Raw genomic sequence first — 21,477 nt, forward strand, 5'->3', positions numbered from 1 at the left:
TTTTGCCCTTTCCATATCTGCCTCAAAATAATCAAGATAATTTGCCTTCTGTTTGTATCCCCAAACTAGTTTAAAAAAAAAAAACAACCTTAATATGCATTATCCTTCAGCAAGCCAAGCCGTGAGTAGAATGCATAAACTAGACACAGACATCTCTGCAACTGTGTGCACAGGAGACACAGTGGTTACGAGTCACAGCCCACCCAACCTGCAGAAAAGGGGGGCCCACCAATGCCTCCACCTTCTCCTTTCAAAAACAGGCTGAACTCAAGTTAGCATACTGACTTCAAAGACAATGACGCTACTTATTTAACTGAAAGTGTTTTGGCAGTTTGTTTTCTTCTGAGGGACCTCACTAGACATTGGAAACGACGGTGAACAGATCGATATGGACCCTGGTCCCTGGCCAGGCAATCAGGGCTGACAGTCCTATGTGGCTCATGCTATAGTGCAGGCAAGATGCATGTGTGGCTCCCATGGCGCCCAGCTCTGGTGCTTGTCACCTTGAGGCGCCCTGAGGGAGAGGTGGCCTGCAGAAGCCCACAGAACAGGCACCTAACCCCAGTGTGGGGAGCGAGCAAAGATTCCCAAGTGACAAACCCAGAAAAGTGAGAAAGTATTAGCCAGGCTAAAAGGGGGGCAGGGCCCCTTGGAGCAGAGCAACAGCCTGGGTAGCAGGTCAAGTGTGGCGCCTCAAGGTGACAAGCACCAGAGCTGGGCGCCATGGGAGCCACATGTGCATGGTCACAAGCGACCATGATGGAGTAGGGCCATGGGTCTTAACCCTGAGTGCAAGGAGTCAGCAATATCTTGTAAGCAGGAGAGTCACATGATCACATTTGCTTTGCGAGAGGTCATTCTGGCTGCATGGAAAAAGGACTAGAAGTGCAGACAGGGACATCAGTTTGGAGGTGGATGCAAACATCCTGAAGTGAGGGAGAGCATGCACTCATTCAGTTAGCAGGCAACATTCACTATCATCTGCAAGCAAGAGATGCAATCACTGGGAAATGCCCTCCAGACCACACCAGGATGCAGGCAGTGACAATGCGCCCAAAGCTTACAGAGGCCCACGGGAGACCATTCCCATTCTGCTGTTCATAAGAATGAAGCAACTCCCCCAGAGACAGCCCTCAGCTAACCAAAAGCTCTGAAAGCCTTCCTGGAAAGCAGTCCCTGCCCATCACATCGTGGCTGGGAGGGACAACACTTCACGACTTAGAGGGAGTCTCAACAGGAAAGAAAACATTCCCCACAAGACAGCGCGTAGGACATTACCATACTCTTGCTTTCTGAGCTGAGCTCCCCAAGTGCAAGGTTTTGGCCGAGGGTTCCCACGAACTGCCAGCAGGATAATGTGGTTATGCTGTCTGAGTGACTGTGAAAATGCATTAAAACCTCAATGTTTGAGCTCATCCAAGTAATTAAAATTAACATGGACTGAGCTGTTTTAGACTGGGAAAAGCACGGGATAGGGGAGTGTTGGCGTCCATAATCCTCTGCTGGTTTTTCAAACATTTTAAAGGCATTTGGAGCTGGCATTTTTGTGATGCAAGCCAAGTCTGAAGGTAATCTAGCTGAGCAGGAATGCCTCAACCAGCCTGAGTTCTGTGTTGGGGGCAAGAGGCATGGCACATGGGAGCTCGGGATAATGAAAGGAAAACTAAGATCTACTGCACACCTACCGAGTGCCAGTCTGGGCGAAGTGCATTCATCATGCAGAAAAAGAAGTGTCTTCAAACCATTTTGCAGGTGAAGGATGTAAAACTTGGAAAGGATCTACAGCACACAGAAACTATCATGGTGGTTTTAAAAGAAAAACCCACCTCTACCATGTCACTAAACAATGGTCACTTAATCATTTTCTGCTCAGTAAGAAGTCAAGAATTCAGCCTATCTTGAAATTCAGGTGATTCTAATTCTCATCACAAACACCATGGATGATGTAGTATTTTGAATCAATGTGTTCAATTCTGGGAAATGTACTGAATTATAAAGTGTGATTCTAAATGGCAAGATAGATAAATCTTGCTATGATTGGATAACTGGATGCAGAGCCGGGTGGGAGGTCAGGCAAACGGAAGGGACACAGAGCTTCTGGGCCCCCAGCTCACCAGATGCAGGGAATAACAGATGTGTAGCTCTCTTTGCTACAGTCACTAATCCATATCACAAAGAACACACAGAAAGTTCTCTTATGATAGAAACAGCCCAACTAGGTCAGGACTGAGGCAGATAGTACCATAAAGCTGAAAGAGTGGCTGTTTTCTCCCTCTGGACACAAATATAAGATACACAGTGTTCTCTTCAAATCAATAAGAACCCCTTAAAACAAGCACAGCCTTAGGCTGGAAAGGCTAAGGGCAAACTGGTGACACGCCAAGGGCAAATAAACCAGAAAATGATGTATCACTAACAAATGTGCATTTGCATTAAGCATGTAACAGAATTAAAATGCACCAAGTTACAAAAATTGGATCATATTTAAGATACCAGAATGGCAAGATATAATTTCCTTTATGCTCATACACCGCTCTAGATAAGTTACATATGCCAATTAAGTCACCCTGCAGTCTTGTTATGTTCCTTTCTGATGGTAAGGACTGGTAAGTTGAGGTATTTAGGCTACTGGCTAAAAAGAAAAAAAAAAAGGCCAACAGTAGGGCCAGGAATTATTATTAAAACCTCTTACTATTAGTTAACTATTATATAATTATTACATAAAATATAATTATTAGTTAATAATTATTTGTTATTAAAATCTCTGGGTACTTTATTCTTCTGTAGACCAGGAAGCTGGAAACTTCCTGGTTTCATTCACTGTGTCTAGAACATGTAGGTGTACTAATGGGCAGATTGGATGTTTTCTAACGAAAACCACGCTACCCAAAACACAGTTTGGAAATGTTTGAGACTGAGCATCTTATAGCAAGTGCAACCATTTTCTCATATGTGAATGAATGCATGCACACACTCACAATCTACAGACTCTCACCTCCAAAATCTACCATGTACAGCAGCATCAGGAGAAAGCCAAGCCCAAAATGCTCCGTGGAAGCATGAACTGGCAAGTGATCAATCATCAGAGAGGCCTATTGACTGAAAATAATGAATGGTTCACTGTAACTCCCCAGTCCTGAAACACAGAAACGTGCAAACAGGGAAAAGAGAAGAGCAACGGGCAGCTCAGGAGCCCTGTTAGCGACTAAAGACAATTTCTGTTGTTTTTTGTTGTTGTTATTGCTTTCTTAAAGGTAGGGGGAAGCACCTATCTTGACACAGTAATTCTTTGGTGCCCCCTCCCATGCCAGTAAGGGGCTCCTGGGCAGGATCTTTCTCTTTCATGAGACACCATCAAGATGCCAGCTAGTTGCTAAGATCAACCATCGTATCCAGGGCATAAGGCACACAAGGATGCCTGCTGCCCCAAAACCCAAGGGACCTGTAGCTGCTCTGCTCAAGAAGGTCGAGACAGTTCTCCTGAGCCTGGGCTGGATCCTGTGCGGCTATCAGTGGGTCACATCTGTCCCCAATGATGCCCTCGGACGTTTCATACAGAAACTCACTGCGAGGTCAAAGGGGAAAATGCAGTACCTTCATGGGCCTCTGTGTGGAAGAAACCTCTCTGCCGTTCTGAAAATCCGGTTGACATTACCTTTTACAACTTCCAAATACTGCTGGCCCCAGTTGGAGGCCAGCAGCATGGCCTTGGACATCAAATGTGATGATCGGCCTGGCTGCAGGCCCCCTTGAGATTCAACACTTAGTCGAAGGAGGTACAGCCCCTGGAGACTGTTTGGCAAGTTGGAGGAGGCAGTGCCCAATTACTAAGTGCCTGCTATGTACCAGATGCCAGGAATGAGACGATGACTCCACAGTCCCCACCTGGAGAATGCGACAGACTGGAGAGCAGGCGACCACAGCACAGTCTAGTCAGTGTAGCTGCCCAGAGGCTGAGGGTAAAACCAGCTGCATTCAGCCCTTCACTGAAGGGACACAAGATCAGGGCAGGAGGATAACATGTGCGGGAGATGGGGCAAGGCGTGCCAGGCAGGAAGACAGCGGATAGCAGGGCACAGCCCACCACCAGGTCCTCACAGCCAACTTGGATGCGCCTAGCAGAGCAGCCACGAGTGAGGCTCTAATACCCAGAGTTGAGATAAATCTGGCAATGCGACAAAGGAGGGGAAGACAAAAGTTCCTGACTTGCTGGCACCTCCTAGATGAGCAAACCGTCCCCAGGGTGAAGTGAGAGTCCCAGGGAGTTCCATTCACCTTATCACACTAGCAAGGGACAGTAGTAGCTGAGCTAAGAACCTGGAAAGCGACAAGCTTCACCCTACCAGAGGAACCACGGTGAGCTGGCACCTCCTGAAAAAGTGACTGCGGCCAAGGAAGTACAGAGAGCAAGTTCCAGAAGCCTGGGAGTAGTGATAGAGCAGGAGGCCAAACGTGCCCAGCCACCCCATGATGGGGAGGGGATTCTCTGGGCTGGGGCATAAGTCCTTCCCTAGCCTGAGGATTCAAAAGAAGAGCATATGGCAGGAGAAAACTGAGAGACAGCCTCTGGCCTTCACCTCCATGCTCCTCCCTTCAGTGCTCCCGCCCCTAACAACCACAACCAAAATGTCCAGAAGGGGTGGGGATGCAAAGAGAAGCAGATGCAGAAGGGAAGAAACAGACAACCTGGAAGGTAAAGAGGATGTGATGCACAGGCATCGGCTTACCTCCAAATACTGTCTCACAGCACACTTAGAAATAGCTCATGGTCACAATTACTATTTAGTAATGCCACCATGTGTCCTACCCTGAACTAGAACTTTTATATACATTTTCCAACTAGATGCTCAGGACAGTCCATTGAGGTCAATATTGTGCCCATTTTACAGTTCCGCAGGTGTTGGATAACTGGCTCCTCAGTCCTAATACAGGACAAGGCTTCATCCTTGGGGGAAATAGAAAAGTCAACAGGAAGAGCAGAGCAAAGGCAACAAGGGGGTAAACACAGGGACACCTTATCTGGGTACAACTCAGAAGACTGCTTCCCAGAGGTGGTAGCCACCAAGCGGAGGCCCAAGTGACTACGTTTTCCAGAGGAAGGGAATGTGCAAAGGTCCTGAGACAAAAAGATTATGACCCCTTGGGGAACTGCAATTAATTCTGTAGACTAGAAGTGGCAGAAAGAAGAGCAGGAGCCAGGTGTGGTGGCCTATAATCCCAGCACTTTGGGAGGCCCAAGCAGGAGGATCGCTTGAGCCCGGGAGTTTGAGACCAGCCAGGGCAACATAGTGAGACCCCATCTCTACAAAAAACAAAAATTAAAAATAAAACTAGCCGGTGTGGTGGTGCACACCTGCACTCCCAGCTACTCAGCAGGTTTGCCTAAGTCCAGGAGGTTGAGGCTGCAGTGAGCCGGGATTGCACTGCACTCCAGCCCGAGCAACAGAGTGAGATCTTGACTCAAAAAAAAAAAGAAGAGCAGGGAATGAAAGTGGAAAGAAAGGAAGCTGAACATGAAAGCCTTCCCGGAAGAAGTGACAGGAGGTCTGGGCTTTACTTTAACACATGTCCTCGCCCCCCATCAGAAAAGAAAGCAAGTTGGGGGAGAGACGGGGAAATACATGACACAGGATTGGCAAAATGTTCCTAATTGTGGACGCTACACATACAGAGGTCATTAGACAATTCCCCTACTTTTGTGAATATTTGAAACGTTCTATAATAGCAAGTTTTGTTGGTTTTTTCCCCCCAGAAAGGGAAGGAGAGAAGCCAGGGAAGCAAGCAGGTACCAGACCTTGACTACAACGGGCCTGCCCTGGGACTGTGGATGGGAAACAGTAACACACCGAGACCTACCCTGTGCCGACCGCTCACATGCAGCATCCACGTCATCCCCACAACTACCCTACGAGTGGATCTATCTGCAGCATCATACAGGTGAGGAATACAGGCTGGATAATCTGGCCAAGGCCTGACTGCTTCCAGACTTGGGTTCCCGCGCACTATTACCAGAATCCCTCCAAATGCCAGCAGGGAGCTGGCATTAAGCCCAGAGAGACGGAGGAAATCACCGAAGAGTGACAAATTCAGACCTCTACTTGATAAAAATCCCTTGAGAGATACAGAGGGGGAATTAGATTAGAAAGAGTAGACCACAGGCCAGAAACTAGTGAGGAGGCTATAACCTCGCCCCAAACAATAACCGGGCCTGGGTTCAGGCGGCAGCAGTCAAGAGGGAGGGGAAGGATTTGCGAGGTTGTGAAGAGGCGGCATCAGCAGTTCTGTTAGCGGGGTGGACAGGCAACAGCCAGGGATCTGCACACGCGGCTGGCAAAGGCATCCCACCATGAGGAGCAGGTATGGTGGTGGGGCAGGATTTAAATTCTGGACCGTGTCTGAGAGGTCAGTGAGTCTCTAAGTGCACATGTCCAGCTGGACACTTACAAGGGTCTGGATCTCAGGGGAGAGAGCTAGGCTGGTGACGGAGTACGGTGCCATCACGTGTGGCTGCCAAGTAAGGCTGCAGGGCAGATGACATGGCCCAGAGAAGGGAGAAAAAGAATGAGAGAGGCTGGGTGTTATGGCTCACATCTGTAATCCCAGCACTTAGGGAAGCTGGGGCGGGAGAATCGCTTGAGTTCAGGAGTTTGAGACCAGCCTGGGCAACATAGCAAGACCTCGTTTCTACAAAATAAAAATACATAAGCCAGACATGGCGGCATACGCCTGTAATCCCAGCTACTCAGGAGGCTGAGGCAGAAGGATCGCCTGAGCCCAGGAGGTTGAGGCTGCGGTAAGTGATGATCATGCCATTGTACTCCAGCCTGGGCAAAAAGTGAGATACTGACTCAAAAAAAAAAAAAAATGAGAGCGAAGCACTAATAATCAGTGGCCTTACCCAGTCCAAACCATCGTGTAGAGAGAAGTCAAGAAAACAGGAGGCAGAGCAACAAGTTCTTTTTGCACGAATAATGATATGCCGCTCCCTTCTCACCACCAACGTGCAACTTAGCATGACGAAAAACGGGAGGAGACAATTTCCTTTCTACTTAACAGCTCTGGAAGAGAAGGAAGAATGCCCTTTGTAGGCTCTGGTTACAGTCTACAGAAGGCTCTGGACAAAGCACACAAACCTCGTCAGTCCAGAAAAGGCTGATGGGAGACAGCCAGGGAGGAATCAAGATGAGCGCACGGCAGACAGAGGGACCCATGAGGGCAGGCCCGACACACGCACATCCAGCAGCCGCTGCAGGCCTCCCCCGGGCGGGCCAGAGAAGCTTTGAAAGAGCGCTCCTGCTCTTTTATAGAAAAAGAATCAGGGAGTCACAAACCTGATTCCAGGCAACAATAAAGTGACAATTGTCAGAGCCCACAACTCGTAAGACCATAAAGATGTGGAATGGAGCCAAAGCCTTAGGTTAGAAATCACTTAGACCTAGGGGCATCACTTGATTCTCATTAACATTTCCACGCAGTGTGTTACAAGAGGCTAATGCTGTCTGCAGAACCTTTGCGAGGTAATTTTCCACTGAAGTCCTTGAGGGCTGCAGCTCTACTCTGGGACATTCTGCGATGCGCTGAAACATAAACAAAGGCTACGTGTACTTAAGAAATGTTACTGGACAAGAGAAGAAGAGATAGAAATATGTATCAAGGCTGTGCGCAGTGGCTCAAGCCTGTAATCCCAGCACTCTGGGAGGCTAAGATGGAAGGACTGTTTGAGCCCAGGAGTTCAAGACCAGCCTGAGTAACACAGCGAGACCTCAGCTCTACAAAATCAAAAATCAAAAAATTAGCTGGGCAGGGTAGTACGCACCTGTAGTCCCAGTTACTTGGGAGGCTGAGGCAGGAGGATCACTTGAGCCCAAGAGGTCAAGGTGAGCTGTTGAATGTACCACTGCACCCCAGGGTGGACAAGAGTGAGACACCAACTCAAAAAAAAAAAAAAAAAAGGGAAAGAAATACACATCAGCAACTCCAAAGATCCTCTCCAAGGTAGAGCTGAGGACTGCAGAGACCATCTGGTCCAATGCTTCATTCTACCATAGAGGAAGCTGGGATCCAAGGAAGTAAAGAAAGTCATCAGCATGAGGTCAAACAGCTAGACAGTGGATAGCCAAGACTGCCATTCATATTGAAATGAGCATTAAAAAGAACGAAATGACTTCTTGTTCTCAGACCTTTTGATAATGTCAGCACAGGGCAAAGGAGGCAAAGGCCTAGGAAAAGGGGGCACCAAGCACCACCAGAAGGTCATGTTCGACAATACCCAGGGGATCACCAAGCCCGCCATTCGGCACCCGGCCCGCCACGGCAGGATTAAGCGCACTTCCGGCCTTATCTATGAGGGGTTCTCAAGGTGTTCCTGGAGAACATGATCCAGGACTCGGTTACCTACACCGAGCACACCAAGCGCAAGACCATCACGGCGATGGGTGTGGTCTACATGCGGTACCCTGTATGGCTTAAGCGGCTAAACAACATTTTGAAGCCCTGTAACAAAGATTCTTTTTAGGGCCCCCTCAAAAAAAAAAAAAGAGCTAACTGCAGGCTGGCCACATACTAGGCACTGCCCTAGATCCTTCCAATGTGTGAAAACTCCTGAATCCTCCCAACCACCCAGTAAGGCAGAAGCTGCCATCACCCATGTGTCAGTCGGGGAGACTGAGGCACAGGCAGGTTCTGTAACTTGCCCCAAATTAGAAAGTCGTGGTAGGTGTGGTGTCTCATGCCTGTGATCCTAGTACTTTGGGAAGCCGAGGTGGCAGGATCACTTGAGCCCAAGAGTGCAAGACCAGCCTGGGCAACATAGGGAGAACCCCATCTCAAAAAAAAAAAAATTGTTTATAAAAGAAAGATGGTAAAAACGGGGTGAGGATTCACACCCAAGAGAATCTGACTCCAGAGCCCAGATGGTAACAAGCACCCACTCTACAGTCTGGATAGAATCCAAATGTTTTACACTGGCCTTTGTATTTGGACATTTTCCTAAAGCAACAAGGCAAAAAACTCCAGGCTGGCCCACAGTTTTTTCCCACCAGATGACAGGACAGCAAAATGGACCTGAATCCCCAGCTCTGGGAAGGCCTCAGTGAGCACCAGCGTGAGGGAAGGCCTCCTCGGTGGGCACAGTGTCTGCCCTGGCAGAGCATGCCCTCCTTATCTCCTTCCCAGTAGTCTTCCATTGTTCCTGTGGTTTCCTCCCAGGACCCGGGCCCTGCCTTTACTGCCCCTCCATTCCCACATCCCTCACCTCCACCTCCAGGTTTTGCAAGGGAAGAAACACACAGACACACACAAACACACATGCTAATTCATATTAACATGTGAACTGTTGAGATCCATGCTCAGGCTTCTTAGATAGAAAAGGTGCTATAATTAGCTGGGCACGATGGCTCATGCCTGTAATCCCAGCACTTTGGGAGGCCGAGGCATGAGGATTGCCTGAGCCCAGGGGTTCAAGACCAGCCTGGGTAACTTGGCGAGACTTTGTCTCTTCAAAAAATCAAACAATTAGCCAGGCATGGTGGCAGGTGCCTGGAGTCCCAGCTAACAGAAGGCTGAGGCGGAAGGATCACCTGAGTCCAGTAAGTCGAGGCTGCGGTGGCCATGAGCGTGCCATCCAGCCTGGGCAACAGAGTGAGACTCCAACTCAAAAAGAAAAAAAAGAAAAGGTGCTAATTACCTAAACTGAAGAACATCAGGAGACTATAACAAAGTCAAGTGTGGGAGGCCTGGAGATGGAGCAGAAGTCGCTGGAAGATAGGCCAGCGTTGCCCAGAGTCTGTCCCACCTTGTGTGATGCATCTGTCCTGTGCCAGGAAAGTGTTTTACTTGTCTCGCCTCATTTAGTTCCCAAGATATCTTCCTGAGGTGGGTACAACTATCATCTCCATTTTAGAGAATGGAACACTGAGGCACAGAGAGGCAGCCTCACAGGTGATAGGTATCAGAGGATGTGAACCAAGGGGGTCAAGCTTGAAGCCTATGCTCTTAACTACTGAGCAACACTGTCACTCCATAAATAAACACACACACACACACACACACACACACACACACACACACACACACACACACACACACTATTACTATGCCTAGGAACTGTAACTACCGTTTATTTAGCGCTCACTGTGTGTGAATCATCCTAAGGCATTTTACAAGCATCAACTCACTTAATCTTCCCTATAATCCTATGATGCAAATACTAGCCTTATCCCCATTTTACAGATAAGAAAACTGATACTCAAGAATTGTTTCACTTGTTCAAGGAACAGTGTAAGTGTGAAGCCGGATCAGAACTCAGGTCACCTGACTCCAGAACTTACATCTAAGTTTTTATAATTCCTAGTTATACCTTCCTTTATTTCTTAATCCTACAGTATCTAGAAATCCGGCAGACTGGTTTTATTTCACTGTGTCTTCTATTTAGTTGTGTCCCTTTTTGTTCTTTTCATAACAGCTCCCATGGAATCCAGGGTTTGGAGGTGGGGACTAACCGGGGCAGTCCACACTACAGTCAAACCTACTATGCTAGTAAGTTCACTTTGAGTGATGGGGTGCTATGGAGATTACATTCAGGTGAAAGAACACCTGGAAGAACAGCCCCTGGTAACAGTGCAGAACTGTACCTGATCCTATTATATCCCAAACAAATCTGTATTCCCTAAACATGTATCAGCAATACCAAGAGAAGAATGAGTCACAGGTGGGCCTTGTGCTAAGGAGAACACCAGGAAGAGAAATCAGTTATAGATAATTAACAAAGTGGGATGATCCCTAAGAGATCAGCAATACAAAGAGAAGAATGAGTCAGGGGTGGGCCTTGTGGTAAGGAAAACAACAGGAAGAGAAATCACTTACAGATATTCACAAAGTGGGATGATCCCTAAAAGCCTGGTGGAGTTGACTCGCTTCTTGCCTATTTTCACATTGCTGCCAAAACAGCAGCTGTCATATAACATCTGGCATCAGGTGCAGGGGCTCAAATTAGCCTGACTCAGACAACTCCAAAAACCAAGTCCCATCCCCTCCTAAGCACTGGCTATCACCTAAGTGACAAATGGCATGGATCAAACTGCTCACCTCAGCCCTCCAAGAATTTGTCATCAGCTCACCAAGTGACCTCCCCTTGTCCTTCAAATGACTCCCATCCCTGGCCTCCATTATAAGATCTCTGAATTGTCTCATCTACAAGTAGCAAAACTAGATTTCTCAGTGAAGGCTGAAAATGGAAATGTCCTCGCACTTCATCAAAAACATAAGCAAACAAATCACAAAAGGGGTTGTAAATTAAAAATTCAACAGAAAAAGCTATTATTCATTTCTTCTTTCATTCAGTCCGTGAATCTTAGCTGAATGCTTAACTGTGGACCAGGTACCTTATAGAAGCTGGGGACTCCCAGCAAGGAACAAGGTGGACATGGTACCTCTCCTCTGGGGCTTGTGGTCTACCCTTAAAAGAGGAAAAGATCCCTCAAGGAAAAGCTCAGTGCTGCAATGTAAAACAAGTCCAACCCTGTTGGCGCCATGATGCAAAACCCAGAAGAGTATCTTCAAAGATGGATGTGAGAGGTAAGCACAGGAACTCCGCATCAAGTAACAGGAGTCAGCCAGGCACAGTGGCACACACCTGTAATCCCAGCACTTCGGGAGGTCAAGGCAAGAGGATCACTTGAGTCCAGGAGTTCATGACCAACCTGGGCTCTACAAAAAAGAAAAGAAAAAGAAAAAGTAACAAGAGTCTAATAAGAACAGCTCAGGAGAGCAGACTAGAAGAAATGTCTCCAAGCTTTCCAGTGAAATATTCCTAGAATAGAAAATTGCTCTTTCTGTAATAAAAACTCAAGCGTGTGAAAAAATAAAATAAAAGGCAGCAGCAGCACCTTGCTCTGGGCCCAATTCCCAAGAAAGTGACACTTCTAGGGCCTTCACTGCTTCAGACATTAGCAAGCTAAAGTCTTAGTCTACTTTTCCAGGTAAACAGACAAGTAGCCTCCTGCTACAAACAAATGAAAAAAGTCAAAGCCAGAAATAAAAATCTGGTGACAGGACACTGGAAACCTCCAGAAACAGCTTCAAAGAAGTTCAAATCTAAAGCATCTCTGAACATAATAAGCGATACCAAGACTACACTGACTATTTTACAGCAAGGACAGCGTTGATGCCAATTATTTTTTGCCCTAGTCAAGAGAGCTTGTCACCCTTCTACAGAACAATTATCTATAGGTGCATAATAGTTAAAAGCCAAGTTCTTTCCCCAATTCAGCATGGGAAAAGTGCTGCTCGCAGCACTTTGACATCATTCCATTAGATTAGATTAATTTTTAAATGTGTTATTCTAACAATTATGCCAACTACCATGTAATTAATATTCCAACTGACTTTACAAAAATTACAAAATCCCCTCAAGAAAATAATTAGTCATTAGGCATGAACGAGACTTTCCTATGGCCGAGAGCGCATAAAACAGAAAGTTCACCTCATAATGGGTGGTATCAAAGCCTTCCCCAGACTTGCTTCAATCCTTAGCCAATAGTGCGTAGAGCTGACATTGGCAAGTTACCCCAAACTTCACTTAACATATTATTGCACTTACTGGTTTAAATTCTTTTAGGGTAAGATGATGAATGGTGAAAGCCTTAGCAATTAAAAAGCTCTTTTCATTGGAAAGAGCGGCAAGATAAACACATATAATTAATTGTTTGCTTCTTCCATATCCCCAGCTGGAAATTAGAATACTGGTTTATTTCTGGAGGCTACTTCTCGAGCTTACTAAAGAAATGCACACAGACATACTTATCTTTCTTTCCTGTTTCCCAGTCACTCAGGATTTTGAGATCAACCTCAATCTTCCCACCAACACAAAGTCCTTTCAGGGTTTATGTACTCTCATAATCTACCTGAAATCCTTTCTGGAATAAGGTAAGGTAGAAATAACAGTGACACAGGACATTATCTGCTGTAAGAAAATAAAAATGTCCCTGCAGCCCTCCTTTGAATAATTGCCATGGCTGCCTAGCCCTAGAGCAGAGAGTTGCCACGATTCTGGGCCTATCCACACAGCCCTAGCAGGAAAGAATGCAACGGTTGATTAGTGATGCCTGCCCCAGAAAGAACAATAGTTTAAGGACCCATAGACCATATATTTGCCAACTCCTCCCTTTGATGAACCATTTAAAATAGGGAAAATGCAAACAGATTGATGAATAAAATATAATGTGAATTGTTTCCAGGATGCGGGCAAACAGAAAAAATGTTTTCTATCATTGAAAATCTTAAACAAAACTGGAAAAAGTGTCAAGTTTTAGAGGCAAGAACAATGAAACCCAAATTCTAGTAGGGCTGGGAAATGTCAACTGGTCACTTCACGGGGTCTCGGTCTGCTCAGCTCTAAACTGGGCTGAATCTCTTAACTGGTGGCGCTAGGGAACTGGTGGAAGCACACAGTTCCTTTCCAGGGGCTGGACCTTCCCAGACCAGGGACACGGCTCAGCCTGTACACCTCCTCACAGGAGATTCATAATCTGTGATAAACACACGTGTATTTCTGACCTGTAGCATCTTTTCCTTAATAGAACCCTTTTTCCACCTCAGGGTAAGGATGGGAGTTAGGGATAGGAACTTCTATAGCTGACAGTTAATTCAATGAATTAGGCCAGGCGTGGAGGCTCAGGCCTATAATCCCAGCACTTTGGGAGGTGGAGGCGAGGACAGCTTGAGCGCAGGAGTTCAAGACCAGCCTGAGCAACATAGCGAGACTTTCTCTACAAAACATCAAAAAATTGGACAGATGTGGTGGCGCACACCTGTAGTCCCAGCTCCTGGGGAGGCTGAGGAGAAAGGGTCACTTGAGTCCAAGAATTCAAGGCTGCAGCGAGCTGGGATTGTGCCACTGTACTCCAGCCTGGATGACAGAGTGAGACCCCTATTCAATCAATCAATCAATTCAGTGAATCAAACTACTTTCATTCAAAAGTTAAGTATCATCACTTCAATGTAAGATCAGTTATTTCCATGGAGGGTCCCAGTCACTCATGGCTATGAGATCAACCTCACTCTTCCTGCTACTCAAAAGCCCTGTCCCTGCAGCCCAATTTAAGAACAACTTTAGCCACGGGATACAGCAAAACGGCTTCCCTGTCCAAACACCAAAAGCCAGAATTTCTACAGAAGTCCAACCAGAAATAAGTCGCACCACGCAGCTGCTAATTAGGTTCCACCGGATCACCATAGAGTGCCCCTGGGGAAACAAGGAAGCTTAAACAAGACGGTCTGGCTTCGGCAACTGCAACAGACATCTGTAAGGTTTTCTTCGGCCCCTCATATCACCTCCTTTTGGGAACTGACTCTCTCCAACTCCAAGGAGCCCCATTTCCCGTGTTTGAGGTGATCCAAGCTGAGAATCCCACCCAGGGGCTCAACAAACCATCTTGGAGGTCACCCACCAAGCAGGAACCAGAGAGAGCTTGTCACCCTTCTACAGAACAATTATCTTTTTCAGGCCCTGACACAGACAGCAGGAGACTGCCAGGTACGAGGACTGTGCAAACCCACAAGGCCGGGTCAGCTTTTCCCCCACCTGTTGAGTCTCGGGCCAACAAAGCAGGCCTACAGAGGGCAAGAGTGGGACCGAGTTCTGCCACACCACCCGAGCAGCCCGATCCTCATGAGCTCAGCCTTGAACTCCTGAACGCTAAATCTAGAACCAACTGGGTTTCTGTCACTGGCAGCCCAGAGTTTGGGAGAAAGGCCATGTAGGCCAAATGTGTATGTTCGAGACTCGAGTTATTCCTTTAGTAACCCACGATAAATCACCTTCTCCCTGAATCTCAGACTCAGCTTTATTTATTTATTTGTTTGTTTGTTTGTTTGCTTGTTTGTTTAAGTTGGAGTCTCACTCTGTTGCCCAGACTGGAGTGCAGTGGCTGCTCCCGGTCACCGCAGCCTCAACCTGCTGGGCTCCGGCGATCCTTCCGCCTCAGCCTTCCAAGTAGCTGGAATTACAGGCATGCGCTACCATGCCCAGCTAATTTTTTGATTTATTGTAGAGATGAGGTCTTACCTGCCCAGGTGGGTCTCGAACCCGTGGGCTCAGGCAGTCCACTCACCTCAGCCTCCCAAAGCGCAGGATTACAGGCTGAGCCACCCAGCCCGGCTCAGACTCAGCTTTAAACCAAAGAGTATTAGGGGGTCTACTTCAAACCAAAGAATATTAAAATATCCCCACAAAGAAATTCAAAGACAAAATTCTGCACACCAGAAAAGCTGTTAGCCTGTCAGGCTGTGGTGGCTCACATATGTAAGCACTCAAAGTAAGCACTTTGAGAGGCTGAGGCAGGAGGACTGCTTGAGGCTAGGAGTGTGAGACCAGCCTGGGCAACATAGTGAGAGTTCGTCTCTACAAAAAATTAAAAAATTAGCCAGGAGTGGTGGCACACACCAATAGTCCCAGCTACTTCGGAGGCTGAGGGAGGGATTGCCTGAGCCCAGGAGGTTGAGGCTGTGGTTGAGCTGTGATCACACCATTGCATGCCAGCCTGGGTGTCAGAGACTCTGACTCAAAAAAATAAATCAAAGAAAAATTGTCAAGGTTCCTGTGTCATCCAAGACCTAGGGGCAAAGGGACCACAGAAAAGGGGAAAAGGACAATGGGTGTGGACACCCCACACAGAGTTATACAACCAATAACCGGAAGAACAAGATTCCAAGGAGGTAGCACAGAATAATGAAAACAGAGTCCAAAATCATCCCTAAAGTATATATCCCAGTTCCCTATCAACATAAAAACAAAAAAACGCATACACACCCATATAACACATAGCACCCAAACAAAAGGAACTCGTTGGTAAACAAACCGACTGCTTCTAGACTTACAAGCCTAACTGTTCCTGATACTTTTAGACTGCAGTTTAGTTTTCCTTTTATAGCTGCCCAAGGTCTATGCCACAGGGCTGCCCACTGAAGGGAACCATGAATATCAAATTCTATGGAGCACGTGAAGAACAATCCTCGCTCACCGGGGTCTAAAGTAATTGGAGAGTAGTTAGAGAATTATCTGACAAACATATTCTAGTGATGCTCTTTCAACAATGACAGGGGAAGAGATAATACAGGAACATAATGTGGGTAGCGAAACATTGAGACCACCCCCCCTGAACCTTTGAAAGCCAGGAAGCCTTCCCCAGACAAAAATGCACATACTACAACACACAGCATATAATTTCAAGGGGTTCATAAAAGTTGCTCAAGGCTAAATATACCAGACTTAGAATTTTTTTAAAACACGATTACCAGCACATTACTAATCCATTTCTAAAATGGTGAAGTGTTATCACAAAGACTTCAAATACTATAAAATAACTTGTAGAAAAATTCTAGGCCTTCCAACTCAATAACTATGCTAAACCAAAAACAGAAAAGAGGCTGGGCGTAGTGGCTCATACCTGTAATCCCAGTATTTTGGGAGGTTGAGCAGGAGGATGCTTTGAGCCCAGGAGTTTGAAACCAGCCTGGGCAACATAGCGAGATCTCATCTGTACAAAAAAAAATTTTTTTTTTAAATCAGCTGGGCATGGTGGTGTACACCTGTAGTCTCAGCTACTCGGGAAGCTAAGGTAGAAGGATCACCCAAGCCCAGGAGGTTGAGGCTGCAGTGAGCCGTAACACTCCAGCCTGGGTGACAGAGTGAAACTTTGACTCAAAAAAAAGAAACCCAAAGAATATCAAAGAAATAAAAACTTACCCCCTCCTTTCTGCATTTACGGATAGAAGAAAATCTGACTTTTCATTTATTAGCTCCATGTATGACATCGCCTTTACCTTGTTTGACCATTTATATGCTTGAAGGAGTTGACTATAGAGAGGAGTTTTGTCCTGCACGGGATCCAGGCTTAACAGCCCACTGTTATGGAGAGGGTGGTTCTCAGATGGCTTGCCTACCAAGTTGCTCAGACGTTCCAGCTCACTGAAAGGCAAACAGAGAAAGCAAATAAATCTGAGTCCACTTAAATTTGAGTGCGAAGCCAACTACAATGATCAAATATTGCTCCTCAAGCTATCCATCTGAAGTCCCTTAGGAAGAAATATTCTTTGAAAGGTAAAAAAGATTAGAGATGGGCCGGGCTCAGCGGCTCAGCCTGTAATCCCAGTGCTTTGGGAGCCCGCGGGTTTGAGACCCACCCGGGCAACTTGGTGAGACCTCGTCTCTACAATAAATCAAAAATTAGCTGGGCATGGTAGCGCATGCTTGTAGTTCCGGTTACTTGGAAGGCTGAGGCAGAAGGATCGCCAGAGCCTAGCAGGTTGAAGCTGCGGTGGCCGGGAGCATGCCACTGCACTCCAGTCTGGACAACAGAGTGAGACTCCAACTCAAAAAAAAAGATTAGGGACGTTAAAAAAAAAAGGCCAGGTGCGGTGGCTTATGCCTGTAATCCTAGCACTTCAGGAGGTTGAGGTGGGGGAATCACTTGAGCCCAGGAGTTTGAGACCAACCTGGGCAACATAGCAAGACCTCGTTTCTACAAAATATCAAAAAAATTAGCCAGGCGTGGTGGCGTACATCTGTAGTCCCAGCCGCATGGGAGGCTGAGATGGAAGGATCACCTGCCCAGGAGATCGAGGCTGCAGTGAACCATGACCGTGCCACTGCACTCCAGCCTGTATAACAGAGTGAGGTTCTGAATCAAAAAAATTAAAAATAGCCGGGCACAGTGGCTCAAGCCTGTAATCCCAGTACGTTGGGAGGCCGAGGCGAGAGGATTGCCTGAGTTCAGGGATTCGAGATCAGCCCGGGCAACTTGGTGAGATCTTGTGTCTACAATAAATCAAAAAATTAGCTAGGCATGGTGGTATGTGCCTATAGTTCCAGTTACTTGGAAGGCTGAGCTGAAAGGATCGCCAGAGCCCAGCAGGTTGAGGCTGCAGTGGCCATGAGCATGCCAGTGCACTCTAGTCTGGGTAACAGAGTGAGACTGACTCAAAAAAAAAAAAAAATTAAGGGCACGAGAATCAATACAACTCTTAAAATCAGAATTTGACAACTCAAATGAGTCTCTGTGGAGGGGAGGAGACTTTCTAGAATTTTGAAATGTAGCATAACAGTGTCTCTCACAGTGTTTTCAGACCTACGTGCAAAACATTACATTTGGCAGAAAGGCAAGTACCTGAATAAATGATGATTATTTATCATCCACATAGGGATAGATTTGTACATGATGCCTCACATATGGCAAAACTTAACAAAACAAAGAAGAGATAAAATAAACAAATGGAATAGGAAGACACCACTGAGGAGGCTGTGTCAAGCAAACATACTTGTCTAGCAGGAAAACTGGAGAAGCTTGGGAAAGCGCACCAACAACAAAAGCACGTTTTGGGGGGCCAGTCCCAAACTGCCAACAAAAGACTGGGCACGGGAGGCTGTGGCGAGAGAATCAGTTGAGCCCAGGAGTTCGAAACCAGCCTGTTCAACATAGCAAGACCTCGCCGCTACAAAAATTAAAAAAAAAAAAAAATGAGGTGGGCAATGGTGGCAAGCGCCTGTAGTCCCAGCTACTCGGGAGGCTGAGACAGAAGGATCACCTGAGTCCAGGAGGTCGAGGCTACAGTGAGCCATAATTGTGCACTCCAGCCTGGGCAACAGAGTAAGACTCTGACTCAAAAAAAAAAGAAAGAAAAGACTCTGGGAAAAGCTTCTCATGCCACATGCTTTTTTGAGATCTTCAGTCACCTTCTTCTTGGCACTACTATACAAAGATTTAAGAAGGCAAAAGGGGAATGTCAACGTCCCTAAAGTTTCTAAAATGGTGAAGAGTTACAACATCCTGAGTATTACAAAGGAAAGCAAGTCAGAGAAAAATGGAAATTTCTCTAGGAAAGAAGAACCAGTGCATCTCCTGCAGCAGGGAAAGTATTAACTGGTGCTTGGCGCTATGCCAGAGAACAACAGCAAGTGGATGTGGGAGTTGAGGAGGGGTGTGTGATTTATGGCAACTACTTCGGGGGGGAAAAAACAAAAAGACACCCATCATTTGGCCACCACCTCCTCCTTCATCCTACCTCCTCTTTCCATCTGGTTACTAAGGAGACTAAAATGAAAAAAAAAAAAAATCCAACCAGTCCAGAAATCATCGGATGACTAGTTCACCAAATGCCTTCCCCTACTAAGGTCAGTCTGAGAAGTAAAGGCAAAAATCCTGAAATTCTAACCTTCCTGGGAAGGACTGACTCGCCTAAGGAAGGGAAGGCAGTTCAGGACTTAAGCAATCAAGAAGCGCCTACTATGTACCCAGAAATTTTTTACTCGTTCAGTTCTTACAACACTTATAAAGTATAAGTAAAAAAGGTGATCTGTAAGAAAGAGAAGGAAAAGAATAAGCCTTAACCCTAAAGGACCACAAATTAAGCACAAGTTATTAAACTGGTTAAGAGATGATGTTCCATGCCAGCGCAGGGGCTCAAGTCTATAATCCCAGCACTTTGGGAGGCGTAGGTGAGAGGATTGCCTGAGCCCACGGGTTAGAGACCAATCGAGGCAACCTGTTGAGACCTCATTTCTACAATAAGTCAAGAAAACTTAGTCAGGAATGGTGGTGCGGGTGCCAGTAGTTCCAACTACTTGGAAGGCTGAGGCGGAAAGATCGCCCGAACCCAGCAGACCGAGGCTGCGGTGGCCGTGGGCGTGCCACAGCACTCCAGCCTGGACAGACAGATTCGTCCTCAGGTGGACGAGTAAAAAATTCCCGGGTACATAGTAGGCGCTTCTTGATTGCTCAAAGAAAAAAAGAGAGAGAGAGAGAGATTAAGTTCCTACTGGGGCAGGACCTGAAAAGGAGCACTGAGAGCAGAGTAAGGGTACCGTGAGGTGGTTTTGGAGGGAGAAGGGGAAAAGGGAAAGATAGATCAAGGCCTGGCCCGTTTTGTCATACTTGGGGGTCAGTGGAGGTGCAACTGGTGAAGTCCAAGTTCAGGGGCGGGGTACTGGGGCTAACCAGATCGGGTTCACTTGGGTTTGGGGCAGCGCTGACCAGGTCCTGTTTAGCCCATCAGTACATTCTGATCAGACATGATGGGGCACGGAGGGCCTACAGGTGAGAAACCTGCCAAGCTCCGAGAAGTGGAAGTTCCGGGGGAAAGCAAGCCTCCTCGTCTGGAAAGGGCGACCACAGAAGGGGTCAAGGACCGGCCACACGAGAAAGCGGGATCGCAAGGGTGGGGAAGAGGTGTCCCTGAGGGGCAGGCAGAGGCGTGGAGAGAACGCAAAAGAAAGGACAGCAAGGGAAATGGAGAACGGCCCCAAACTGGGGAGACTCGAGCGGGGTAGGGGCAAGGTCGGAGCGGGGCCGGTCCCCGACCCCGGCCCCTTCAGCCGGTACCTACTTGAGGTCCCGGTTGACCGAATGCAAGTTGTCCTGGAAGTGCGCAATGAAGGCCTTCTCCCGGCCCTCCAGCGTCTCCTTGTTCCGCATGCCATCCTTCAGGCAGTCGAACACCCTGCTCACGCTGGAGCGCAGCGCCTGGATGGCACTGATGGCCTGGGAAAAGGCCTCCAGGTTCACTCCGACACTTAGCACGTCCGCCATGTTGCCGCCGCCACCGCGAGCTCGCCGAAGCCGGCTTCGCGAGCGAAAAGCCGCGCGCGGTGATGACGTAAGCCCCGGGGGCCTCTGGGAAATGTGGTTCGCGCAGGGCGCACCTTGCGAAAACGGGATCTCCACTTTCATCAAACTAATGCGTGGGCGGGAGAGTGCTCTTTCTCGATTTGGGAAAGGCAGGCTGCCCTTTCGGTTTGCTTAATGGTGACAAAGAAATACAGAAAGTCCCCGTATTTCCCCAAACTTTCACTCGGTAGTCACAGGGACAAGAATTGTTCGGAATAGCAAAGTGTCCGTGGAGGCAAGCATTGTAAACCATTGAATAAAACGAGTCCATAGTCACAAGTAAATGGGGCAAAGAATTACTCAGAGCAACAAAGTGTCCATGGAGTAAAGGACTGTAACCTATTGAATAAAACGAGTCCATATTCACAAGTCAATGGGGGAGAAGGGAAATTGCTTTCCTACGGTAAAATGCCAACTCATAAACGTAGAAAAGAATGGTAAAATTAGAAAACTGCCATTTGGAAACCATTAGAATAATTGATTCAGATAGGAATCGATGGATGCTAAAACTAGTAGGCGAAAGCGTGAAAATAACAGGATATTTACATAGTCTCTAAGTATCATCTCCCAAGACATTTTTATTAATTAAGATGGGGAAAATAATGATCCAGCAATTCAACTCTGGGCAGAAACCCAAAAAAAGTGAAAGCAGGGACTTGAAGCAATATCTGTACACATGTTCATAGCAGTATTATTCACCAAGTAGCCAAAAGGTGGGAGCAACCAGAGTGTCCATCAATTTATAAACAAGGTATGATATATGCATACAGTGGCATATTTTTCAGCCTTAACGAAAGAAATTCTGACATATGCTACA

General features: G+C 46.9%; 1 protein-coding gene and 1 pseudogene across 2 annotated transcripts in view; one reads left to right on the forward strand and one right to left on the reverse strand.

The window, feature by feature from the left end:
* Positions 1–20,620, reverse strand: part of LOC103262420 (mediator of RNA polymerase II transcription subunit 27) — a 149,518-nt gene extending 128,898 nt beyond the window's left edge. The window contains exons 1-2 of one of the 2 annotated variants that reach the window (XM_008060039.1): positions 20,380–20,620; positions 16,822–16,966 (exon numbers count right to left, since the gene is read on the reverse strand). In XM_008060039.1, coding sequence (XP_008058230.1) covers positions 16,822–16,966; positions 20,380–20,582 — 348 coding nt within the window. In that variant the 5' untranslated portion in view covers positions 20,583–20,620. The remainder of the gene's footprint in view (positions 1–16,821; positions 16,967–20,379) is intronic. The other variant, XM_008060040.2, reaches the window with a different exon arrangement.
* Positions 8,187–8,515, forward strand: LOC110595804 (annotated as a pseudogene).
* Positions 20,621–21,477: the final 857 nt, after the last annotated feature.

This window comes from Carlito syrichta, unplaced genomic scaffold (genome assembly GCF_000164805.1).
Source record: "Carlito syrichta isolate Samal-C Ts95f unplaced genomic scaffold, Tarsius_syrichta-2.0.1 Scaffold304490, whole genome shotgun sequence".
Lineage (NCBI taxonomy): Eukaryota > Metazoa > Chordata > Mammalia > Primates > Tarsiidae > Carlito > Carlito syrichta.